This window comes from Equus caballus, chromosome 15 (assembly GCF_041296265.1).
Source record: "Equus caballus isolate H_3958 breed thoroughbred chromosome 15, TB-T2T, whole genome shotgun sequence".
Taxonomy (NCBI): Eukaryota; Metazoa; Chordata; class Mammalia; order Perissodactyla; family Equidae; genus Equus; species Equus caballus.
The window spans coordinates 24,468,724-24,496,111 of NC_091698.1; the positions used below are offsets into that span (position 1 = coordinate 24,468,724).

Genomic DNA, 27,388 nt, shown 5'->3' on the forward strand with positions numbered 1-27,388 from the left:
ATCTCTGCACTCACCAAGAGACGAACCCATTACCCATTGTGTTCGGTTACATTTAGAATTCAACATCTTCATGGTGAGTGAGCCTTTTTATCATTGGGTGCAACTCTATTAGTAATGATGCTTTTGCCTTAAAATCTATTTTATCTGCTATTAATATGGCCACCCAGCTTTCATTTTACTAGTATTTACCTTAATATCTTTTTATTTTTAACTTATATTTGACTTTATAATTTAGGTGTGTCTCTATGAAATAACATATAGTTGGGATGAATTTTGGCTCAATCTGACATATTCAATCATTAATTGGTGAATGTAGTCCTTTTATGTTTATTATAATTATTGATATATTTAGAGATTTCTGTCATCTTAATCATAGTGTTTCATTTTATTGTCCCTTTTCTCATCTTTTTTCCTTAACTTTTGAGTTGATATCTTTTTCTTAACAAAATAAGAACCATTCACTAGTTTCTTCTCTGGTTTCTTACTACTTTTTGGGTTTATTCTGTTGCTTTTCTTTCTCAACTCTTTGAGTTGGATGTTCGCATATTGCTTTTTAGTTTCTATTCTTTTTTAATGTGAGCATTTAAGGCTATAATTTCTTGCAAAATATAGCTTTAGATACATCACATATTTTTTAAAATTTAATGTTTAAATCTCTCTTTTTAAATCTATACAGATTTAAAACAGCTCTGTTGAAGTGTAATTGAAATTATAATAACATGCATATATTTAAAATGTATAATTTGATGTTTTGACACGTCAGTACACCCCTGAGGGCATCAACACAATCGAGATGATGAACATTTGCATCATTCTGAAAGTTTCCTCATTCACCTTTGTAATCCCTTCTCCCATCCCCACATGACCATTGATCTACTTTCTATTACTGTAGGTTTGTTTGCATTTTCAAGATTTTTATATAAATAGAATCATTTATATGTATATACTCTCTCTTGTCTGGATTCTTTCACTCAGCCTACTTCTTCTGGATTTCATCCATGTTGGTCCCTGTGTCAATAGTTCATTCTTTTTTACTTCTGAGTAGTATTTCATTGTGCAGACCACAATATGTTTATCCATTCACCTGTTGATGGGCATTTGGATTATTTTCAATTTTTAACTATTACAGATAAAGTCAATATGAACATTCACATACAAGTCTTTGAATGGACACATGCTTTCATTTTTCTTGGATAAATACCTGGGAGTGGAAAGGCTGGTACTATGGTAAGTATACATTTAACGTTTCAAGAAGTTGCCAAACTGTTTTCCAATGTGGCTGCACCATTTTACTTCTCACTAGCAGTATCTGAGAGTTCTAGTTGCTCCATGTACTTGCCAACACTTGGTATGGTCAGTTTTTTAAATTGTAGACATTCTAGTAGGTGTGTGGTGGTAGCTCATTTGGGTTTGATTTGGATTTTCCTAATGAGTAATGATGCTAAGCATCTTTTCATATACCCGTTTGCCATCAATATAGCTTCTGTAGTCAAGTGTCTGTTCAAATCTTTGGCCCACTTTTTAATTCAGTTATGTGCTTTCTTGAGTTCCCAAAGTTCTTTGTATATATTTGATACAAGTTCTTGACCAGATACATGATTTACAAATATTTTTTCAAGTGTGCAGCATATCTTAGTGTCTTTTGAAGAGCAGAAGTTCTCAATTTTGATACATCCAATTTATCAATTTGTCAATGCCCTAGTGCCCCAAATCACCAGGAACACTGTATTTTCTATTTTGGTTTATTACTCATTGTGGCGCAGGAGAACACTCACCATGGGGAGTCTTGGTAAGAGGGTGTTAGAAAGAACCTATTATGGGGTTTGGGCTTTGGCTGGATACTTTTGGGAAAGATCTAAGGAAGAAGGATCTGATTGGGTGCTGTGAGAAAGCAGGTGCAGTTCCACAATTGGCTATCTCACTAAATCTTATTTATTAGGAGGACAAACCAGAACGAGAATGAAGCTGTAACTGGTAAAGAAGTAGTAGTCATTCATTTTAGCTGAGAAGAGGGGATGGTTGGCATTTTGTGGGTTGCACAGTGCCCTTGTTTTTGTCTCACTTGATCATGATCTCAGGGTAACTTTGTCTGATGTTCATGTTCTGAGATTGTTTATGTCCAATAGGAGAGCAAAATTAACTAGCTGTCAGCATCAGGCCAGCTATGTAATAATACTGAGGCCTCACTCTGTGTCAGCCCAGATCCCTGATGTAAGGGGCTCCTTTTTCCTTTTTTTCTCTTATGGATCATGATTTTCATGTTATATCTCAAACCCAGACACAAAAATTCTCTCCTATGTGTTTTTCCCCCCAGAAGTTCTATGGTTTTACTTTTAGGTCAATAATCCTTTTTGAATTAATTTTTGTGTATGATGCTAGGTATAGATCAAAGTTCTCCTTCCTTTTCTTCTTCTTCTCCTCCTCCACCTCCTCTTACTTCTTTTTGCATATGGATATCCAATTATTCCCACATCGTTTGTTGAAAAAACTATTTTCTTCTCCACTCGATAGCCTTTGTTGAGAATCAACTGCCCATATCTATGTGTGGGTCTACTTTTGGAATCTCTATTCTATTCCATTGATCGGTTTGTTTATTTTGACACCAAAACCACACTCTCTTGGTTATTGTAGCTTTATAATGAGTCTGGAAGATTTTGTTCATTTTCAAAGTTGTCTTGGATATTTCAGGTACTGTGCATTTTCATATGACTTTTAGAATTAGCCTGTCAATTTCTACAAGGAGTCATGCTGAGATTTTGATTGAGATCAAGTTGAATCCACAGATCAATTTAGAGAGAACTGACATCTTAAACAACACAGAGTCTTGTGATCCTTCACTACGTTATGTCTCTCCATTTGTTCAGGTCTCCTTTCATTCCTCTCAGTGACCTTTTGTATTTTTTAGTGTACAGATCTTAGACATGGTTTTTCATTTTTATCCTTAAGTTTTTCACAGTTTGTATGATATTGTGAATGGTATTGTTTTTAAATTTCAATTTCCACTTAATGCTAGTATATAAAAATCCAATTATTCATTCCATGGGCTATTTAGAGGTGTGTTACTTAGTTTCCAAATATTTGAGGATTTTCTAGATATTTTTCTATTATTGACTCCTATTTTCAGTCCACTGTGGTCAGAGAACGTACTTTGTATGACTTGGCTGCTTGAATTCTTTTAAATTTATTGAGAATTGTTTTATGGCTCAAATATGTACTATGTTGGTAAATGTCCCATGTGCACTTGAAAAGAGTATGTATTCTGTTGTTGTGGGTGGAAAGTTCTATAAATGTCAATCAAGTAAAGCTAGGTGGTAGTACTATTCAGGTCTTCTGTATCCTTACTGACTTTCAGTATACATGTTCTATTGATTGTTGGGACAGGGGTACTGAAATCTCTAACAATAATTCTGAATTTATCTGTTTCACCTTACAGTTCTATCAGTTTTTGCTTCACATATTTTGAAGTTCTATTATTAGGTGCATACTTGTTTAGGATTATTATGTCCTCTTGACCAATTGACCCCCTTATCATTATGAAATGGCCATCTTTTCTCCTAGTAATATTCTTGGCTATGAAATCTACTTTGTCAGATAGCAATATAGTCACTCTAGCTTTATTTTGATAAGGGTTAAGATGGAACATCTTTTTCCATTCTTTTACCTTTAACTTATTTGTATTTTCTTATTTAAAATGGTAGGCAGTCTATATTTGGGTCTTCCTTTGAATACAATTTGACAATCTTTGCCTTTTAATTATGGCATTTAGACCACTGATATTTAATTAACTTTGATTGATATGGTCAAGTTCAAATCTACCATCTTATTATTTGTTTTCTTTGTCCCATCTGTTTTCTGTTGCCTTTCTCCTTTTTATCTTCTTTCTTTTGGATTAATAGAATTTTTAAAAAAATGATTTCATTTTGTGTCCTTTGTTGGCTTTTTACCTATAGCTAATTGTGTGATTTAGGTGGATGTTTTAGGCTTTAGAGTCTACGTCTTTAGCTTATTATAATTTTCCTTCAAGTAAAATTATATCATTTCACATATAGTATTAGAATCTTACAACGCTGTTTTTCCATTTCTCCTCTCCTGACCTTTGTGCTATTTTTAGCATAATTTTATTTCTATATATGTTATAAACCTCACAGTACATTAATATTTTTGTTTTAAACACTTCTTGCTCTCAGCAGGCATACCTCCAACAAGCTTCTCCTTTCTGTTCTCTTGCTAGAAATTTGTCTAAAATAAGAGCAGATGGGATCTGAGATGATAAGGTTTCATAATCCTTAGTGTGTAGTCTTTGAGGCACCAATTTAAATACTCAGAAGCTTTTTCCTCCTAGCTTCCTGGTTGTTGGCTGTGAATTTGTTGGATAAATGAACAACCTTCATATATAAGTGAATTTCTACTGTATAAAGAAAGTAGATAAAAACAAAAAGTGATTAAAAAGAGAGTTTGGAATAATTCGCTAAGGAGAAACAGATAAAAATCTCGTTTGACTACAACTGTTACAGTCAAAATGGACGGCTAGGGGGAAAATCTTTCATGGAAAGAGCGGGGGTTGGGGTGCGTGGAGCGATGCGCTCTGTATTTGTCTATTATAGGACCAAAGGGCTGCCGAACGTTGTCTCCTTTTCCCTTTTACGAACTGCTCTAAAATTTTCTCTCCTCATTTAATGAGGCATTTTCCTTTTCCCAAAGCCAGATTTGATCAAGGTATTTTATATTTTTTTAGTCAGCTGTTTTAGATGTAAAAAAACCCTCACAAACTTAGAATAAAATTTGGACTTGAAAACATGAACAGTATGGATTCTGGAATATTGTAATGCATTGTATTGCATTCAAATACATAGAATAAAATAGATGGTGGAACAATACAGAGAGAAGAGCAGGCTATGTATAATGAGAATTCTGAAACCTGATTAATGAACACAGAAAGAACACTTTTAGTCCTTGCATAAACACCAGCGTAGCTTTTAACTCCCTTCTTCCAGCAACTTCTGTATGCAGTACTCCATTAAGACACATTTTTAAAAATTCTATTTCTGCTTCCTAATCAAGGGCACAATTGTCCATTTCTCAACTCCCTGCTCCTCCCAGCACCTAGTTTGGTATTTCTTCACATTTTGTATTAAACTTATTGTTCAGTCTAAATTAGAGTTCTAAAGTGTCTCTGTCTAAAACTTATTATTCCGTTAAGAGAAGCTTGCTGATGAGACCCGTTCCGCGCCCACTTCAGGCTTCCCAGCCATTTAAGACAATTTGCCGAATCAAAGCTAGGGATACGTGATGTGCTTGGGAACTTTTCCTAGGTTCTCACTGTAGCCACAGCCACAGGTTGTCTGGCGGCCAGGCCCCTGGGAAAGGCTGCGGCCGCGGTGCGCCGACAGCTGGGCGACCCCGGCCCCGGACACCCGTTGCCGGCGCGGCCGCGGAGGCTCGGCGGAGAAGTGCCTCGGACGGCGGGGAGAGAAGGCGCGGGGAAGGGCGCGTGGAGACGAAGGCGCACGCACACGGGCGGGGACGCCCGGGATCAGCGGCCGCATAGCTGGCAAGAGGCGCGGACCTAGGGAGGGGGTCGCCGCGTCCCTACAGCGGACCCGAGTTACATAAGCCAGTGGAGCGGGTGGGGTGCCACGCGTGGGCAGGGCCTGACCCCGCCCCCTGCACCTGCCCCGCCCCTCCGGGGGGTGCGGCGCGGGGACGCGGTCCAGCTTTGCGCCCGCCCGCCCAGGCGCTGGTGGCCGCGGGTTAGAGCGCGCCGCCCCAGACGCGCGTGGCACTCGCGAAGGTGGCGGCCGAGTGCCCTCTCTCCTCCGCGTCTTCGCTCCGGGCCTCCGCCGCCGCCTCCCCGCGGTATGAGCCCCGAGCCGGTGCCGCCGCCGCCCCAGTGTCCCGGCTGTGACCGCGGGGAGCCTTTCGCCTGGCGGCTGGAGAAGGGCGACGAGGCCTTCCGCGCGGGCGAGTACGAGGTGGCAGCCGACCTCTTCCGCTCCACGCTGGCCGGGCTGGCGCAGCCCGACCGCGGCCTGTGCTTGCGGCTGGGGGACGCGCTGGCCCGCGCGGGCCGGCTCCCCGAGGCCCTGGGCACGTTCCGCGGCGCCGCGCGGCTCGGGGCGCTGCGGCCCGAGGAGCTGGGGGAGCTGGCGGGCGGCCTAGCGCGCGCCCTGGGCCGGCGCGAGGGGCGGCTGCCGGCCGAGGCGCCGAGCGGGGGGCCGTCGGTCAGGGCTCCCGCCGCCGCCCGGGAGCTGCTCGGCTGCCCGCGCTGCCAGCGGCTGCTGCACAGGCGGGTGACGCTGCCGTGGGGGCGCACGGTGTGCAAGCGCTGCGTGGAGCCGGGGCCCGCGCCCCCTCCCGTGCGCCGAGTCCACGTGGTCCTGAGCGGCCTGCTGGAGAAGTGCTTCCCGGCCGAGTGCCGGCGCTGCAGGCTGGCCGGCCAGGCGCGGAGTCTGCAGCGCCAGCAGCAGCCCGAGGCCGCGCTACTCCGGTGCGACCAGGCCCTGGAGCTGGGTAAGTGGCCGCGGGCGCTGGGCCGCCGCCCGCACACCTGTCGGGCAGCAGCGGGCTTGGGGGTGGAGAGCTTTGTTCCCCACGGCCCTCGAGGTTATTTTGCTTTCTGAACGTGGTGAGGTGAGGATGAAAGGTGGTGACGGCCACGCCCTCCAGCCGGGGTGGCTGGTGTCAGAGGCCGGGTGCGCCTCCATGGTTGTGCCTTTCCCAGGACCTCCGCAGCCTTCCTGAGCAGTCCCGTAAGGCCAACACTGCCTTTCCAGCCTATCTGAGCTGTTTAGCAGTGGGAGGATGACCAAGGGTGTTTTTGTCCTGCAGAAAAATGTAAGAAACTAACAGTCTCGAGGCGGAACAGTGCTTTGTGATGGGGCGGGATTTGCTTGGGGGTTTCAGCCAGTGAATCCAGTAAGGAGCCCCTTTCACTCTGCTTTCATTACTTCGTAGTGTCTGCTTCTGGCCTTCCTGTCTCAAAAGCTGTTGGATGGTTGTTATGGTGTAATTAGCTTATAGATAGTTATACTAACTAGTACGTGTTTTTTTGTTCTTTTTAACGAAAGTCTGTGACCAGCACCACCTGCTCTGTTCGCTCCTCGCCCGCCCTCCCGTTAAGAATAAAGAATTTGAAGGTAGGCCAAACTTCGGTGGTTCTGTTTGACTCTGAATGAGAATGCTCTATCGACCGTCATTTTGGGTGGAGAAGTGCGTGTGTGGTGGGTGATTTCTCAATTCACTGGTTTTGAAGCAGGTTGTATATGATTTAAATCACTAGTCAAGAAGACTTGGTCTAACCTTTTGTTGCTAAAGGACTCTTGTGTGCTATGGTCAGTATGCATTTTATTTTAATCTTAGGGTTAGGGTTTTCCGTTTTAGGAGGCACACCTATATCTAAATTGGAGGAATCTCTGCTAGGATAGAGCAGTTAAATTGCTTTATTTAACAAATATTCTGTACCGTTTTTCTAACCAACATATTCATACTTTAACAGGTTGTATATTTTGTTTTCAGCTATCTTGTGTGTGCATATATGGTGCAGAGCAACACTGTCCAGTAGAAATATTGCTTAAGCCACATAGGTTATTTAAGATTTTCTGGTAGCCACGTTAAAAAAGGTGAAGAGAGGCAGGTGAAATTTACTTTAACAATATTTTTAATCCTATAGGGGTTAAAATATTATTTCGACGTATCTTCAATGTAGGAAAAAAGATGCAGACTTTACTCTTTTTTAAAAAATTGTCTTTGAAATCTCATTATGTGTTTTACATTTACTGCCCATGCCAATTAGGACACTGAATTTTCATCAGAAATGCTTCTGCTATATTTAGATTTTGTAAAATTTAGAGTTGAAAAAGTAGATTCATGTATTGAAGTTGTTCCAAATTAACTTCAAAGTTTTTCACCAACTGAATAGAGTATCAGTTTTTAAACTTAAATCTCAGTTAGTTAAAATGAAATAAGGGTAACAACTCAGTTCCTCTGTTGCACTAGCCCCATTTCAAGCGCCCATAGCCACATGTGGCTAGTGGCTGCTGTCTTAGACAGTACAAGAATAGAAATTTTTTTAAAAAAAATTTAAAATAGTAATTTTAAAAAAAATTACTGCAAAAAAACAGAAAATTTTGTAACTATGTATAGTGATAGACATTACTAGACTGATAGTAGTGATCATTTTACAGTATATACAAATACTGAATCATTGTGTTATACATCTGACACTAATAAAATGTATGTCAGTTATATCTCAATTAAAAAAATAATTGCTGGAAATGTAAAAGGTCAAATGCCAACTATTGGAGAGGAAGTAGAAAATGAGAACTACTGGGCTGGCCCCGTGGCCCAGTGGTTAAGTTCGCGCGCTCCGCTGCAGGCGGCCCAGTGTTTCGTTGGTTCGAATCCTGGGCGCGGACATGGCACTGCTCGTCAGACCACATGCCACAACTAGAGGAACCCACAACGAAGAATACGCAACTATGTACCGGGGGGCTTTGGGGAGAAAAAGGAAAAAATAAAATCTTTAAAAAAAAAGAAAAAAAAGAAAGAAAATGAGAACTATGTATGCTGCTGATGGGTCTGCAAAGTTTACCCTGGAAAATTGGTCGGTAGTATCGGAAAATGTTAAATATGACCTTTGGCCAAGAGGTTTTGAATAGGTACATGCATATGTGTACCAGAAGAATGTATAGCAATGTATATTGTCATTAGTGATAACTCCAAATGTAAAGAACTCTAATGTGCAGTAAGAACAGAATTAACGGGTAAATATAGTATGATGTCTTTATGGAATACTATACAGAAAGAAAATAAAGCAGCTATAGTCAGAAACTGCAATGTGGATGAATCACAAACATAATGTTAACTGAAAGAAGTCAGACTCGAAAGCATCTTTGCTATATGATTCTATCTATCTGTAAGTCTAAGCATGCCAAATTACTGTAGCGTGTTAGAAGGAAGGGCACTGGTGACTTTTGGGGGAGTAAAAGAGGACAGTTCCTGTGGGTATGAGGGGGCCCTGTGGGGTAGTGGTGATGTTCTGTTTCTTGGCCTGGAGGTTGGATACACAGTTGTGTACAGTTTGTGATAGTTTATTGAGCTATGTACTCATGATTTGTAGCTTTTCCATGTATGTATTAGACCTCAATTTAAAAGTGTTAAAAACGAGGACTGTTGCAGTCAATTCATCATGAAATTTTTATTCAGTATTTTCCATTCAAAATTAGATAAGAAAGCCAAGTTTCCCTAGTTTAAAAATTTATAGTCAAATTTTAATTTTGTGATAGATTATCCCCTAAAAGGTTTTAATATAGTAGAAAGGTCACAAGTGATTGGAATCAGAAATGCCTGTGTTTAGACCTAGGCTGACACTTGCTTATGTGACCCTAGCCAAGTGTAGTAATCATTAATGCTGTTCCCCAAATGTTTCTCTCTCTGTACCTGCCCTCAACAAGGTAGGATTGCATTCCTGGCCTGCTTGTGGGGCCTGTCACTAATTTTGGCCAATAGGTTGTGAGTGGAATTCAAAATACCTAATAAATATGTTAAAACAGAAATAAATCTATGAAAAGATAAAGCATTCAATAGATAACGGTCTCTGAAAAATATCTGAAGTTGAGAATTAGATGGATTTAAAACCAGATTGGAAACACCAGAAGTTGAGATGAGAACACTCAGGAACAAGTCAACAGAAAATATCCATGTGGAATCACAGAGAAAAAAAGAATAAACAAAACAGAGTGTGAGACATATGTGTGACACAGACAAAAGTCCTAAACTCTATGAAGTTTAAATTCCAGAAGAGGAGAGAGAAAGAGGGGGAAAGAGAAATACTTGAAGCAAAAATGGCTGAGAATTTTGCAAATCTGATGAGGAACTTTAACTCACTGAGTCAGGAAGCTCAGTAAGCCCGACAGAATAAACACGAACACACAACAGACGAAACGTATCTGAGTATGTTCTAGTCAGGTTACTTAGAATCAGAGATAAAGAGAAATTTAAAAGCCGGTAGAGAAGACAGGACATTTTCCTTCAGAGGAGCCATAAAAAGACTTCTAGCTGACTTTACAAGAAAATTATTAAAACTAGAAGATAATGGAATAACATCTTTAAAGTGCTTAAATGGGGGGGAAAAGCCTACCTGGAATTTTTTACCCAGCTGAAAATACCTTTGATAAATGAAGAGAAAGTCAAGATTCTTTAATCCAAATAAATAAATAAAATCAAAGAATTTGTGTTGCTATCAGAGATGCACTTCATGAAATACTAAGGGAAATTCTTCAGGCTAAAGGAAAATGATCCAGATGGAAGCATGCATCTAAAGGAAGGAATGAAGACCACCAGAAAGAGTAAATCTGTGAGTAAATTTGAGAGAATATTGATTATTTCAAAAGAAAACAGCAACAGCTTCTGGTGTTTATAACATATGTAGACGTTAAATGTGGCAATAGCACAAAGCTAGGATGAGTAAATAAAGTTAAATTGTTGTGTGGGCTGTGTGTTGCTTTGGGTGTGATAAAAGTAATTAAAATACACTAATAAATCAAGTTTGCATATCTCTTGGGTAGCCACCGAAAGGATAATAAAAGAAGATAAAATTAAAAGGCTGTGGTGGAATAATAAATACTTGACTAATTCAAAAGAAAGTGAAAAGGAAGAAGGTATCAGAGAGTAAATGGACAACTAGAAAAGAAATAGAAAAATGGGGTTTAATTTGCATTAAATGTAAGTGATTTAAGTATTCCACTTAAAAGACAAATGTTGACAGACTAGATTAAACAAAACACAGCTACATGAGATAGATATGAGATAAACTTTAGATATTAAGACACAAAAGGGTTGAAATTAATAGGATGGGAAAAGATACTGCACAAAGACTGACCAGGGGAAACCTGATAGGGCAAATTTACTGTCGGATAAGGTGGTGTTTAAGGCAAGGAGCATCGTGAGAGATGGATATGTTTGTGATAAATAAGCCAATTCAACAGAAAATATGTAACATTCCTAAATTTATATGCCCCTAAAATCAGATGTACACATACACGGCAAAAGCTAGCAAAACTGAAAAGAGAGATAATTGGAGATTTTGAACAAAACTCTTAGGAGCTGGTAAAATAAGGATAGAAAAATAAGGATATAGATTGGAACAACATAGGTCAGCACTTTGATTTAATATACAGTGCTAGATACAACTAGTGCAGAATATACCATCTGTTGAGGTTCACGTGATGTTAAACAGTAGGCTGGACTTGGTCTGTGGTTGGGCCATAGAACAAGTTTCCACAAATATTGAAATATTGAAATCAGACAATATATGTTCTTTGAACACTGTAGACTTAAACTAAAATTGAGTAGTAAATAACTAGAATATCTTCAAATATTTAGAAGTTAAGCAATACATTTTTATATATCTTATAGGTCAAATAAGAAATCACAGTGAAAATTAGAAAATATTTTAGCTGAATGATAATGAAAATATGAATATCAGAAGCTACGAGCTGCCACTGCAACAGTGCTTAGAGGGAAATTTATTGCTTTAAATGTCTGTACTCCAAAAGAACAGTTGAACGTTGGTGGTCTCCAGGTGTCCATTTCAGGATGCTAGAAGAAAAACAAACTGCATCCAAAGGAAGTAGAAAGAAAGACAATAAAGGTCAGAGCAAAAATCAGTGACAAGAAAGGAAAAATATATAGTCCAGTATTTCTTTGAACATAGATGCAAAAACCCTAAACGAAATATTAGCGGACTGAATCCAGTGATACACTTAAAGAGCAATACATCGTGATTAAGTGGAATTTAATTACTGAAAATCAACCAATGTGGTTTACCACGTCTGCAGAATAAAGGAGAAAAATCATGTGACCCGTGTTAAAATTTCTCGGAACCAGAAATAGAACTTTCTTAATGTGTTAAAGAGTATCTACAAAAATCTGTAGCAACCATCATAATTAAATGTTGACTGTTTTCCCAGTGAAGGAAAAGGTGACGGGTGCTCACTGTAGTACTGCCGTTCAACATTGTACTGGAAGTTCTAGCTAGTGCAATAAGGAGCAGGTGAGAGGGTAGTAAGATTGGGGGAAAAAAGAAAACTTATTATTGTAGATGACATGTTGGAGTACATACAAACTCCAGAAGAATATTCAAAATTATAAGTGAATTAGTGAATTATAAGTGAATTATCAAGATTGCTGAATATAAGGTAAAAATAGATCAATGATAATCATATACACTTGGCAAAAAAACAAATAGAAAACAAAATTTTTAAATAACCCATTCGTGCAACAAAAATGTTCCTAGGGATAAATCCTGAAATCTGGAAGATGTTCAAAACCTCCACACTGAAATTACAAAACATTTCTGGGAGAAATTAAAGTAGACTTAAATAAATGGAAAGCTATATTATTTTCACTGATTACAAAACTCAGTATTGATGAGATGTCAGTTCTCTGCAGATTGAACTGCTGATTTAAGGCAATCTCAGTCAAAATATCTCCAGTGCCTTTGGTGGAAATTGATGAATGGCTAAGGCAATGTTGACGAAAAATAACAAAGCCGAAGAATTTACACTGTAAGATACCAGGGCTTACTATAACACTGTAATAATTAGGACGGAGTTGCGTGGGCCTTGCCAAGGATAGACGCGCAGAAACTGACTCGCACACATACCGTCGCTTGATTTACTACAAAGATGCTAATAGAATTCCATGAGGAAAAAGCCTATTCTTTTAAATAATCTGAGGTAGTTGTTTATCCATATGGAAAAAAATGAACCTGGATGATGCTTATCTTACATGATAGGTTGAAATTACAGTCAGATATTGAAAAGAAATTGTAGAATATTTTCAAGAACTTGGGATAGGCAGTTATTTCTAGAATGAAACATGGAAAACAACCATAAGAGAAATAAATCTGATTAAAATTAAGAATTTCTGTTCCTCACAGATCTCCTAAAAAGTGAAAAGGTGATGTGTATTTGTAATATGTATCTTACTGAGAATGCAAATCCAGAATATTGGAAGAATGCCTGCAGTTCAGGAGCAGAAACGACTGTCTCAGTAACGACAAAGACTTGAACAGATGCTTTAAAAACTAGATCTCAAAATGGACACTAAGCCTATGAAAGGGTGCCCAACATTCTAAGTGATCAAATGCAAATTCAGACTAAAAGAAGATATCACTACATATGTGCCAGAATGGTTAAAATGAAAAAGAGTGACAATATCTGGTTTGGGCAAGTATTTGAAGCGATTGAAACTCTTACATTGCTAGTGGAAGTGTAAATTGGTACAAGTTAATAAATGTGTTTGGAACTACCTACTAAAGCTAAACATACGTAATCTCTGACACAATATTTCCACTTCTGAGTACGTACCAAATAGAAATGAATGCTTATGTCCACCAAAAGACATATCCAAGAATGTTCATTGTAGCTTTATTTATATATGCCAAAAACATTTAGGAAACAACCCACCCCATAGAATGAGCAAATAAATAAAGTCATACAGTGTAATAATCGACAGCAATTTATTTTTTTAAAAAGACTACTGAGACGTACAACAATATGGATGAGTATCACAGAATGATATTTAGTGAAAATCATATGTGAAAGAGTACATTGTATTTATGTGACTCCATGTATAAGAAGTTCAGAACAGGCTAAGGCAATCTGTAGGGATACAAGTCAGGACGGTGCTTATCCTCAGGAGAGGTGCACCAAGTGGGGAAGTGCACAAGGGAACCCTCTAAGGTTCTGGACGTGATTGGGGTGCTGATCACGTGGGTGTATACATATGTAAAGGTTCAGGATACACAGTTAAGATTTGTGGACTTGAGTTTGAAGTCCTACATCACTTTGAACAAATAACCTATGAGAAGAATTGCCATTCGTTCTTTCTATTCACCAGAAAAGCTACTGAGTTGTCATTGCTTTATGTGTCAGTTCCTTCACTGCTTTTTGAATAACACTTGTACAGTTCTGCATCTCTCACCACTGCACACTCATTGATAGGTTTTACAGCAGGGCCCGGGCTCCCTGCCCAGCAATGGCTCTGGGTTCCAATTGGAGGCGAACAGCCTTTGATCGACCCTAAACACAGATGTAGAGAGTAGACTTTTCACGAAGCCTGGTTCTCAGGTTGTCTTCTTTTTGACTCTCTTCTCCGTACGGGGGTTAATTGGTAAATCCTCTGAAATGTTGTGTCAGTTTTTCGGAAGGTGCACATGTGCGTTTTTCTCCCGTATGCTTTCTCCCCACAAAGAATTTGAAGTTGCTTTTCCTCTTCCCTTTATTTTTGGGTGGTTCCTCAATAAATTCTCTTAGTTTTATTAAGCTTAAGGCTTAATGCTTAGAAAATGTGTAGAGATTTATTTTAAATATTTTAAAAGATTAAATCGTGAAGTGCTGCCTTCATAACTGGATTGCCAAAGAAGACACTTTGATGTATTCGGTGTCTGGATGAGAAGTGAGTGTAATTGCTTTTGGACCTGAGTAAAAGCCTTTAGAATGTGAGGAGTAGAAGCTTAATGCATTTGTTAGAAAAGAAGGATTAAAAATAAATGTGAATGAAATGTGTTTTTGACTCAGGAAACTTTGTCGAGATCGATTAAGCTAACAAAGTATAAGCAAAGGAATGGTGAAGAGAAAATAATGAAACAGAAAAAAATTGAGTTGGTTAACAAGTCAGAAATTGGTTCATTACAAAGACCAGTAAGCGAGACAAATGTTTGGCAAGTGTGATGAAGAAAAATGCAGAGCACAAATAGTGTCAGGAATGAAGAAGCAGCGTAATTGCAGATATAAATTAGTATCACAGATTTTAAAACCTGTTAAAAAAAGGACAATTTGATGGAAACTAAAAATGACCAAAATTGATCCAGGAAGAAGTAAAAGCCTGACGTGGACCAATAACTGTAAAAGAAATTGAAGTGCTACTCAGGGATTTTCTTCTGAAAAAAGATGCTAAGGTCAAGCAAGTTCTAACAGCCTTTTGATGAGCATTAACTCCCATCTTATTTTAGATCCTAGAAAAATTTGGGAAGATTTCCATGTCGTTTTGTAAGATTATTATAAGGTTAATATAATCAGGTAAAGCTTGCACAGGAAAAAATTCATAGACTGGTCTTAATATGTACTTAGATGCCAAAGCTTTCATTAAGTGACTTAATATTTTGAATGTAGCAGAGCAATAAGAGTTAAGGTCAAGAAGAGCTTATCAAGGAACATAAGGATAATTCAGTGTTAGACAAATCTTTCAATGTAATTCTCTGTTATAACAGGTAGAAGGAGCTATGCTCCATGGAATCTCTCAGATGCTGACAGAGCATTCTATAAAATTCAACACCTACTTGTTAGAATGCCCTCAGAAAACCAGGAATACGAGGGAAGTTACCTAATTTGGTAAATATTCTCTCTCAGAAAATTAGAGCAAACATAGTTCATGTTAAAACATGAGACATGTTCTTTTTAAATTCAAGAATAAGAGAAAAATGTCCGCTATCACTACTATTAATTGCAATATGAGGATAAAGGAAACGGGTATTAATATTAGAATGCAGGAGTCAAAGCTGTGTGCATCTGCTGTGGTTGTTCAGCAGTTCAAAAGCATCAACTTGAGCAAGACGGGAACGAGATGGGAGATCTCCCTTCTCACAGCAGGTCTGTCTCCCAAGCTCGGACTGTAGTTCCAGCAGCCTTTTTTTATTTTGAGATTTCCAAAAATCTCCAAAGGAGATTCTGTATTTCAAAATGCATTTAACTGTGCAACTGAGGAGCTTGCACCTAATCGTCAGTTGGAAATTATTACTTTGTAGTTCTATTTATTACGTAATGACGTACTAAAAAGACAAATATCAGGAGAGGCATCTAATGGAATTCTATAAATGCCTTCCAAGCAATGAAATGCTCAATTTAAATTCATATGCTTATAGATTGACAACAGTATTTCATAGTACTTATGTGCGTTTTTGAAGATGAAATAGGTAAAATCTCATTACAGATCATAATCAACAATGAACATTTTCAGTTGATTTTGATGATAGGGAACACTCACTTTGAACCTCAGTTGAGGAAAATGTTTGCCTTTCCCAAACAATTCCGTTTTTCTAATTAGTAGACATGCGTGAAAAAAAAGTACAAAATAATTATCATATTTTGAGTTTTGTCAAAATTTTTCTTTCTTTCTTGTTATGTAAGTACCTGCATGATATCCTCAAGTATGCCTCTTGGTCTACAGAGCCTAAAATATTTAGTATCTGGCCTTTAACAGAAAAAAGTTGCTGATCCTTGGTTTAGCTAATGTCTTTTTTTTTTTTTTTTAAGATTGGCACCTGAGCTAACATCTGTTGCCAGTCTTTTTTTTTTTTTTAAAGACTGGCACCTGGGCTAACAACCTGCTAATCTTTTTTTTTTTTTGCTTTTTTTCTCCCCCAATCTCCCCGGTAGATAGCTGTATACTTTTAGTTGTGGGTCCTTCCAGTTGTGGCATGCAGGACACCGCCCCAACATGGCCTGATGAGTGGTGCCATGTCCGCGCCCAGGATCCGAACCGGCGAAACCCTGGGCCGCAGAAGCAGAGTGCACGAACTTAACCACTTGGCCATGGGGCCGGCCCCTAATGTCTTTTTTAAAAATTTAATTTTTATTGTTTGACTCTCCATTCCTACTGTTCTTTTTCTCTTCTCCCGCTTTTTTCCTCGTCATGCCTTCTCTATATTACACATGTGTAGCAATAGTGCATTTATAAGTAGTGCCGCTCACCGTGTCTTGATGTAGTATCTTTTTGCATGAGTTCTTTTATACACACTTGCTCAGCCACCTGTATAAACTGAGGGAGACGTAGTGGCATTTGGAAAGGAGCAGGTGGTTAGATAGAGAAAGAGTCATGATCAAGGATTTGGAACAAACTGAAAATGTGTATTAGGTAGAAAGATGAGAACACATCCTAGGTGCTCAGAATGTTTATTGATCAACTAAAATGCACACTGTAGCTCTATTAACAAAGATCCTGCAATGAGCATAGGCAGAGTGAGCCAGGCCCAGCTGGATGAAAACTGGCTGTGATGGTTCTGTTTTCGTGAACTCTGGCTTTCTTGTCTCTTTTGCATGGTGCCCTGCCAAGTCAGCACCTTCATTTACTACACGTTGGTTCGTAGAGTCATTGTTGGCTTCTGTGGAGCTGGGCTTATGAGAATTACTCTCATGTAGTAGCAAATGCTACTAATGCTACTACGTATGCTACAAGATTGCTTCTGTTTGAGGAATCTTGGGGAAAAGGAAGTTTTTCTTGTCCTTTTCCCACTTAAGAGAACATACTGTAGGTACAAATCTGGTGATAAATCCGCATCCATGCGGTTGTATAGAAAAACAAACTCTGTTTTACTTTTGTTAGTTTCTTAAGCTTGAATTTCCTTATGCACTTTCAATAAAGTTATTTTAAATCCTTTTTTAATATCTAGTTATAGCATAAAGGTGATTCAGCATTTACTCAGTTTATTGGAGATTATGTTGTAGCTGGTGTGTACATAGCAGTCTTTTTCTTGGTGCATTTCGAAGTCTTGTTAATCCTCTTTCTCTTTTCTTGAGAGAAGCTATGTAAAATACACTTACCGAACTACTAAATCTAAGTATGATTGAAGGGAGGAATTATTTCTTATTTTGCCTTTAGGTTTATTTTCTAATTTAATATTTTTAATGACTTAAAGGTGATTTCTTTTTAAATGCAGTCATTTTTATTTGTTCCTGTTCCTCATGTCTTTCAGCTCCTGGTGATAATTCATTCTTGCTGCTGCGAGCAGAGTTACACTTAACCATGAAGAACCCTGAGCGGGCTCTGAGGGATGCCGGTGCGGTTTGTCAGAATGAGCCTCTCCTGACTAAGGTACTGGTTGGCTTGGACATAATAAATATACGTTTATGAGATTTTTCTTAAGAATAAAGTATGTTTCCCACGAATTACAGTAGTCTAAATATAGTAAACCACTTCTTAATAAACCTGCTTGATTTAAAAGACTGAGTCTCCAACTGGATCTAGATAAGAAACACAAATTTAAATTAATTTTTGTAGATATTTAACTGAATAATATGCCTTCTATACTGAGCAAGTATATAAAAATAGAATTTTATAAATTTTTGAGCAAAGAGGAAATATTTAAAATTAGTTTAAATAGGAAGATCACATCATGATTGTGATGAACAGTTAGGCCCTCATATGCATGGAGCATGTAGATGCTGTTAGTAAAAGGGTGAATGTTTCGTATGTATTTTGGAATAATTTTAATCTCTGTGTTTTGGTTGGAAAGGTCTAATATTGCTTCCTCTAATGATACAAAATAGCTTAACTCACTTAATAACGATAGCTTATGTTGTCCTTGAAGAAAGCCAAAGAATGAAAGTTGTAGTTTTTTTCACAGATTTTGATTATAAACCTTTATAAAATATTTTAAAGTTTTAACAAACTTGTGATGAAATTAACACCTATAGCATACGCTATTAGCTAATAATTGAAAATATTTTTTTTGTGCTATGTTACTTTTTATCATCTTTGTTTTAGAGACGTAGAAGAGACACTAACCCAGGTTAATAGACAGAGTGGATGTAGCCAGCTCTTTCTTTCTCCCTCCCTTCTGTCCATGCAGCCATCTATCCAAGCATCCATCTTTTAAAACAGAATGTCTTCAGATCAGATTGAGTGTCACATCAGATTTGGGAATTAGCTGAAGGATGGGAAGGAAATGTTTGTTGGACCAAGCCCAGAAGTCTATTTTCTTGTTTGTATGCTTCACTAAAAAGGTTTTCTACTCCCTTTTCTGATGCCTTTTCTCCTCTCCCTCTATCTGTTACTCTTCTTAGATAATTCATGTCAGTAATGATTGAGCCTTAATTCTTGTGAATTATAAATCTAGTATTTCTGACTGACAATAGACCTACGTTGCCCTCTGAAGCTAGATTATTCTCCATAGTATTGGTCTTTGAACTAAAAAGTCTGGCAGTGTCTCTCTGATCAAAGACAGACTTAATTACTACAGAGTTACATGGCTAATTGTAACTGTAAGAAAGGCAGAAAATGAACCTTTAGCCTTTGGGATTTTGGTCATTATCTTCAGGGTTTATTGCGAATCTGTGGACCTCAATTCTTGGCAAATGTCTAATGAAGAACAGCTTCAGCAGAAATTTACACTGTCAAATCACTTTAAGATAGTAAGGGATAGAAATTTATCTCCAAGTTAATGTTTGTAACTAAAGGATTAGAGAAGAAGTGACATTGGAAGGTAAGTTGAAAGAACTGAGGGGAGGACGAAGTTGGCCAACTATGATTAGGATGAGATGGAAGCACTTGTGGAACCAACCTCAAAGTCCCAGTTGGGGCCTGATGTAGCAGTGTATTTTTCCCAAGCAAAACTCTTAGCAAGCAGCCAATTGTGGCTGATAATTAGTTCAGAGCCTTTGGTCCAATGGAGACAAGCCACTGCTAGAAAATGTTTGCCCATATGCAAAAACAGAATTAGGTACATGCTAAGTTTGGTCTTAACCCAAACAGGGAGCCTGTAAGATTTAAAACTGTTCAAAAGTTAGTGAATTTAATTAATAAGCATTTATTGATACACTCAAATTTTTAAGTATTCTGTGTACGTGTGTGGAAAACTTCAAACTGTGAAGTGCTTTGTATATATAAGACTATTATTCTCTTAGAACTTTTGATAAGCTGACAGAGAAGATTTAGAAGCTTCTGAAACTTGAGAGTCAGGGCCCCTTACTTACATAATGTCTAGGAAGGGGCCTGGTAGCCTTGTCTTCTTATTAATTTTGTACTTTTTCTTAAAAGGATATTACAAATTGTGTAAGCTTCAGGCTGCACAAAAGCTGGGTCCACTCTTTTAAGGATAATAAGAAAATTAGTAAAACTTCAGATGTTCACCAAAATTAAGAGAGTTCCATAGACAAATCACTGATGGCCTGAAGTGCATGTGACGCTTTTCAGGGAGCTCAAGGATGATACTGATGAGCTGTCGTCCAAAATGTTTGTCGTGTCTTTTGAAATGGCTGTTCTCCCAGAGAGCTGGAAGATAAGTGATGCAATGAATAGACAGTAAATGTTAGGAGAGGTGTTGGTGCTGGAGATAGCAACTGGCCACCACCAGCACATTCATGGTGTTTAAAACTATAGAGAAAGAAGTCAGGTGAGAGAGGGCCCTGAAAATAGGCCTTTGTGTTTGATCTTTCATGGTTGCCAGTGCCTCAGAACATTTTTAATAACAGAGATAATGACAGGAGACATGAGGGATTAAGAGATAACAACTGGAGTGCATGCGTTATTGTTTTCCCTACTAAGGGACTCAATTAAAATGAAAGCAAAATTATAAAATTATAAAGCTATATAAATTAAAAAGTTATAACAGTTATACAAACTGGAATAAAAGAACAGACACTGTAAAGCATCCAAAACAGACAGAAGCTAGAAAAGAGTACACATGAAAGGGCTAAGAATTGTGTTTGTAGCTTTTTGGCCCAAGGGTTCTGTCCAGTTGCAACTACAGAAAACAGTAGTGGGAAAAACCCTTTAGCATTACTAGGTAAAGGTATCAGAGTTCCAGCTTCAGGGACAGTAAAGCATCTGGAAATATGAAGGGGAAAACTTGGCAGCACAGAAATTGCTGGAGTGACACAAATTCAAAACAAAAATTGTCTAAATCCCTGACGCACAGCTGAAGTGTGCATTTGTGTGTGAGATGCACAAGGTCCGCCAAAAAAACTGGCAGAGACCAGAGAGAAATCTGCCGTTAAAAGAGAGTGACAAGGACCCATATCTCTTGAGTTTGTGCTTTTCTTGATTGAGTGCATGCATTCCACAGCAGTGTGTAGCTCAGGCAGTGGAAAGCGTGACACGTCAGAGTACAGTGCCCAAAGGCGACAGAACAACTGAAAGGGAAAATCCCTAACAGCAAGGAAATCGAGGAATGGATAAGTGCGAGCTCCAGCCAAATCCTGGCCTATTGCCACACTTCACAGGTGTAGGGTAGAACCACAGGGCTTACAAAGCAGGAGTAGAAAGACATAAAAAGAGACCAGAGATATAAGCAGCTCCATACCATGGGAGAGACAAGGGTTGCAATTGAATGCAGGAAAGTTAACTGCCTACTAACACAATCTTTAGCCAATAATCTTTAGAAGAATACAGTAAAATGCAGAGTTGATACCCAGCGTATTATGTACAATGTCCAGTGTTAACCAAAAATACTAGACATGCAGAGAAACAGGAAATTGTTGAGCTATACTCAGGATAAAAGACATTCAATAAAAATTGTCTCTGAGTGGGCTGAGGTTGCAGTTAGCAGAAAAAGACTTTGAAGCAGCTGGTGTAAATAAGTTCAAAGAATTAAGTGAAATTATGTCCAAAGAATTGAAGGCAAATACGGTATCTTTGAATTAACAGGCACTCTCAACAGGACAGTTGAACCTCAACAGGCAGTTGAAAAAGTGGAAATTCTAAAGCTGAAAACTACAAATGCTGAACTAAAAAAAAGGCGAGATAAGCTCAATAGCACATTATATGTGGCAAAAGAATCAGTGAAATTGAGGATAGATTAATAGAAATTACCCAATCCAAAGAACCAGAAACAAGAAAGAATGAGGAAAAATGGAAAGAATCTTAGAAACCTGTGGGGCAATATAAAGTGGTAGAATACATGTGTAATTGAAATCCTGAAAGGAGAAGATAGAGAAAATGGCAGAAAAGAATTGAAGGAATAATGGCTAAAAACTTTCCAAATTTAGTGGAAAATATTAATTTCATATCTAAGAAGCTTAATAAGCCCCATGCAAAATAAACACAAAGAAATATACTTAGACACAGAATAATCAGACTACTGCTCTGTAAGCCAAAGATAACAGGACAGTCTTAAAGGCAGCAAGAGGAAAATGGCATGACATGAGAAAATTACATAGAGGAAAGTAAGATTTATGATTAACATATCATCAGAAATTGTGGAAGCCAGTTAACATTGGAACAACGTGTTCAAAGTGCCAAAAGAAAAAAGTCTATCAACCAAGAAGTCTATATCCGGTGAAAATATCCATTAAAGGTGAAGCTGGAGTAAAGACATCTTCAGGAAGCAGAATCAGAGGTTGTTGCTAGCAGTCGTGTACTACAGGATGCTAAAGGCATTTTTCTAGTCTGAAGGAAAATGGCAGTAAATGGTAACTCAGATATACAGAAAGATAGGAAGAGCGCCACAAATAGTATAAAAGTGGCTAACAGAAGATTACGTATTTTTTTCTGCTTACTTTTTTTTTTTTAAAGTTATGCCTTTTGATGAGGAAGATTGATCCTGAGCTAACATCTGTTGTCAGTCTTCATCTTTTTTTTTTGCTTCTCCCCAAAGCCCCAGTACGTAATTGTTTATCCTAGCTGTACGTCCTTCTAGTTCTTCTCTGTGGGACACCACCTCAGCATGGCTTGAAGTGCAGTGGTAGGTCCGTGCCCAGGATCTGAACTGCCGAACGCCAGGCCGGTGAAGTGGAGTATGCGAACTTAACCACTATGCCACTAGGCCAGCCCCTTTACTTACTTTTTAAAAGACCCGTCAGTGGTTAAAACAAAAATTATAATACTGTATCGATGGGTTTATAACGTGTGGATATAATATGGATGACGACAATTTCAGTAAGGATGTGAAGAGGTAAATGGAAATATACTGCTGAAGAATTTTTACTATTTTACCTGAAGTGATTCAGTTTAAATCTAAGTAGAATTGGATAACTTTGAGGCATATTGTAATCCCCCAAATATTCACTACGAATAGTTTAAGATATATATCTAGAAAGCCAATAGAGGAAATATAACATAATAATAAAAAGTATTTGATTAACACAAAAGAAGGCAGGAAAGGAGGAGTAGGGTGAAAAAACAAATGAGAGAGAAAAAAACATAGCAATATAATAAAAGTAAATACAACCGCATTGATAGTTAAATTAAGTATAAATAAATACTCCACTCCAAAGGCAGAGAACATCAGACTGCCTACCAAAGCAAGAACCAATTATACGGTGTCTACAACAAATCCACTCTAAATTCAAAGACACAAACAGGCTTAAAGTAAAAGATTGTAAAAATATACCATGCAAACAAGAAGCATACAAAAGGTGAGATGGCTATATTAATACCACACAATGAGTATTGCTAGCAACTTAAAAGGAATATTTTAGAGAGAAAGAGAGAAATTTTATAATGGTAAGAGGATCAGTACATCAATTCGTCAATAATACTGTAGTCATGAAAGTATTTTAGAGACAAAGAGGGAGATTTTTAGTAAGAGGATCTATGCAACAATTATGAGTAAATAAGAAATAATGGAGCACCAAAATGTATGGAGGAAAAACTAAAACTCAAGGAAGGAGGAAGACAAATCCACAGTCGTAGGTGGTGGATTTAATAAAGCTCTCTTAGTAATTGTTAGACCAACTTGACAAAAAATTTTATTTAACCTAAATAAGATCTGAATAATACTATCAATTCCCTTAATCTAATTAAAATATGTAGAACACCGGACCCAACTTCAGTATGCATGTATTTTTTAGTGCTCATGCAATCCTATGCTGGTAAAACAATAGATTTCAGATCATTGAAATCTTTTAAAGAGAGTGCTCTCCGACAATAGAATTAAAAGAATAATCAACAAAAATAAAACGTCTAGGAATTTCTTAAATACATGCAGCTTCATCAGTTTACTTCCAAGCAATCCATAGGACAAAAAAGAAATCACAAAGGAAACTAGGAAATATTTTTAAATTATTGATAATAAAAACATCGTATCTAATCTGTGATAGGTAACTAAAGCCTCTCTTAGAGGGAAGTTTATAGCATTAATGAATTATTAAAGAAGTAAGGTCTCAAGTCAGTGTTCTAAGCTTCCACCTTAAGAAACTAGGAAAAGAAGAGCCAACTAAAACCAAGGGAAGCATAAGGGGAAATAATACAAGAGAAGTCAATAAATAGAAAACAAGAAAGCAATAAAGAAATGTCAGTGAAACAAAAACCTGTTGTTTTCAAAAGATCAATAAAATCAATATACTTCAAAAGCAAACTAATCAGGAAAAGAAGAGAAAAGGCACACAAATCACTATTATCAGGAATGAAAGAGGGGATATCACTACAGATCCTACAGACATTAAATGGATAAAAAAGGAATATTATGAACAACAAGTTCACATGTTTCACTTCAGTGGCCCAGAGTTTGCCGGTTTGGATCGCTGGTGCGGATCTATGCACCACTTGTCAATCCATGCTTTGATAGGCATCCGACATATAAAGTAGAGGAACATGGGCACAGATGTTAGCTCAGAGCCAGTCTTCCTCAGCACAAAAGAGGAGGATTGGCAGCAGATGTTAGCTCAGGGCTAATCTTCCTCACAAAAAAAAAAAAAAGAGAAAAAGATGAGCGGCAAAGAGGGGCAGTATATAATGAGAAAAGGGACATTCCACCAAGAGGATATAACACTTATGAATATATATACACCTAACACAGGAGTACCAAATATATAAAGCAATTACTAACAGACCTAAAGGGAGAAATTAAGAGCAACACAGTAGTAGTAGGGAACCTCAACACCTCACTCACATCAGTGGATAGGTCACCCAGACAGAAAGTCAACAAGGAAATAGTGGCCTTAAATGAAGCACTAGACCAGATGGACTTAATAGATATGTATAGAACATTCCATCCAAATACAGCAGAATACGCATTCTTCTCAAGTGGACGTGAAACATTCTCCAAGATAGACCATGTGTTGGGAAACAAGGCAAACCTCAATAAATGTAAGAAGATTGAAATTGTATTAGTTACCTTTTCCGACCACAATGCTATGGAAGTGAAATCAACTACAAGAAAAAAGCTGGAAAATTTACAAATTTGTGGAGACTAAGCAACATGCTACTGAAGAACAATTGGATCAATGGAGAAATTAAAGGAGAAATAAAAAAGTATCTGGATACAAATTAAAATAAAACATACCAACTCTGGTGGGATGCAGCAAAAGCGGTACTAAGAGGGAAAGTTATAGCAATGCAGGCCTACCTCAACAAATAAGAAAAATCTCAAATAAATACTCTTAAATTAGACCCAACAGAACTAGAAAAAGAACACAGCCCAAAGTCAGCACAAAGAGGAAAATAATAAAACTTAGAGCAGAAATAAATGGAATAGAGACTTAAAAAACAATAGAAAGGATCAATGAAACTAACAGCTAGTTCGTTGAGAAGATAAACGAAATTGACAGACCCTTAGCTAGACTCAGCAAGACAAAGTGAGAAGGCTCAAATAAATAAAATTAGAAACGGAAGAGGACATATTACAATGGATACCCATGGAAATACAAAAGGATTATAAGAGGCTACTATGAAGAAACCATATGCCAACAAATTAGATAACCTTGAAGAAATGGATAAATTCTTAGAATCGTACAAGCTCCCAAAACTGAATCAAGAAGAAACAGCAGATATGAATAGACTAATCACAAAAAATGGATTGAAACAGTAGTCAAAAACCGTTCTCAAAATAAAAGTCTAGGACCAGATGGCTTCTCTGGAGAATTCTACCAAACATTCAAAGGAGATTTAATACCTACCTATCCTTCTTGAAGTATTCTGAAAAATTGAAGAAGAATGTGATGCTTCCTAAGTCATTCTGTGAGGCCAAGTTCACACTGATCCCAAAACCAAACAAGGACAACACAAAGAAGGAAAATTACAGGCCAGTACCACTGATGAACATAGATGCAAAAATCCTCAACAAAATATTAGCCAGTTGAATAGAGCAATACCTTAAGAGGATCATACACCATGATCAAGTAGGATTTATATCAGGGACACAGGGATGGTTCAGAATCCACAAATCAATCAATGTGATACACTGTATTAACAAAATGAGGAACAAAAATCACGTCATCATCTCAATAGATGCAGAGAAAGGATTTGACAAGATCCAACATCCATTTATGATAAAAACTCTCAATATAATGAGTATAAAAGGAAAGTACCTCAACATAATAAAGGCCCGTATATGACAAACTCACAGCCAACATCATACTTAATGGGGAAAACTGAAATCCATCCCTCTAAGAACAGGAACAAGACAAGGGTGCCCACTCTTACCACTCTTATTCAACATAGTACTGGAGGTTTTGGCCAGAGCAATTAGGCAACAAAAAGAAGTAAAAGATATCCAAATTGGCAAGGAAGAAGTAAAACTCTTGCTTTTTGCTGATGAAATGCTTTTATATAGAGAAAACTGTAAAGAATCTAGCGGAAAACTACTAGAAGTAATCAGCAACTACAGCAAAGTCATGAGGTACAAAATCACCTTGCATTTCTGTATATTAATAATGAACTAGCAGGAAGCGAAGTCAAGAATACAATCTCATTTACAATTGCAACAAAAAGAATAAAATGCCTAGAAATAAATTTAACCAAGGAGGTGAAAGATCTATACACTGAAAACTATAAGACATTATTGAAAGAAATTGAGGAAGACGTGAAGAAATGGAAAGATATTCTGTGCTCATGGATCAGAAGAATAAACATAGTTAAAATGTCCATACTACCTGAAGCAATCTACAGATTCAGTGCAATCCCAATCAGAATCCCAATGACATTCTTCATGGAAATAGAACAAAGAATCCTAAAGTTTATGTAGGACAACAGAAGACCCCAAATAGCCAAAGAAATCCTGAGAAGAAAGAACAAAGCTAGAGGCATCACAATCCTTGATTCAAAAGATACTACAAAGCTGTAATAATCAAAACAGCATGGTACTGATGAAAAATAGGCACACAGATCAATGGAATAGAATTGAAAGCCTAGAAATAAAACCACGCGTGTACAGCTAATCTTCGACAGAGGAGCCAAGAACATACAATGGAGAAAGGGAAGTCTCTTCAGTAAATGGTGTTGGGAAAACTGGACAGCCATGTGGCAAAGAATGAAAGTAGACCATTATCTTAGACCATTCACAAAAATTAACTCAAAATGGATTGAAGATTTGAATGTAATAGCTGAAACATAAAACTCCTAGAAGGAAATACAGGCAGTACACTCGTTGACATTCATCTTAGCAGTATCTTTTCAAATACCAGTCTACTCAGGCAAGGGAAACAAAAGAAAGAATAAACAAATGGGACTTCATCAGACTAAAAAGCTTCTGCAAGGCAAAGAAAACCATGAGCAAAATGAAAAGACACCCTACCAACTGGGAGAAAATATTTGCAAGTTGTGTATCTGACAAGGGGTTAGTTTCTAAAATACATGAAGAACTCATACAACTTAACAACAAAAGAATGATGTGATCAAAAAATGGGCAGAGGATATGAACAGACATTTTTCCAAAGAAGATTTACAAATT

The 27,388-nt window shown here is 37.8% G+C and overlaps 1 protein-coding gene across 1 annotated transcript in view; it reads left to right on the forward strand.

Moving 5' to 3' along the window:
* The first annotated feature begins 5,735 nt into the window (after positions 1-5,735).
* The window catches only part of LONRF2 (LON peptidase N-terminal domain and ring finger 2), a 42,603-nt gene continuing 20,950 nt past the window's right edge, over positions 5,736-27,388 (forward strand). The window contains 3 exon segments of the mRNA XM_023618553.2: positions 5,736-6,510; positions 7,068-7,136; positions 17,756-17,874. Of these exon segments, the coding sequence (XP_023474321.2) occupies positions 5,859-6,510; positions 7,068-7,136; positions 17,756-17,874 (840 nt within the window). The 5' untranslated portion in view covers positions 5,736-5,858.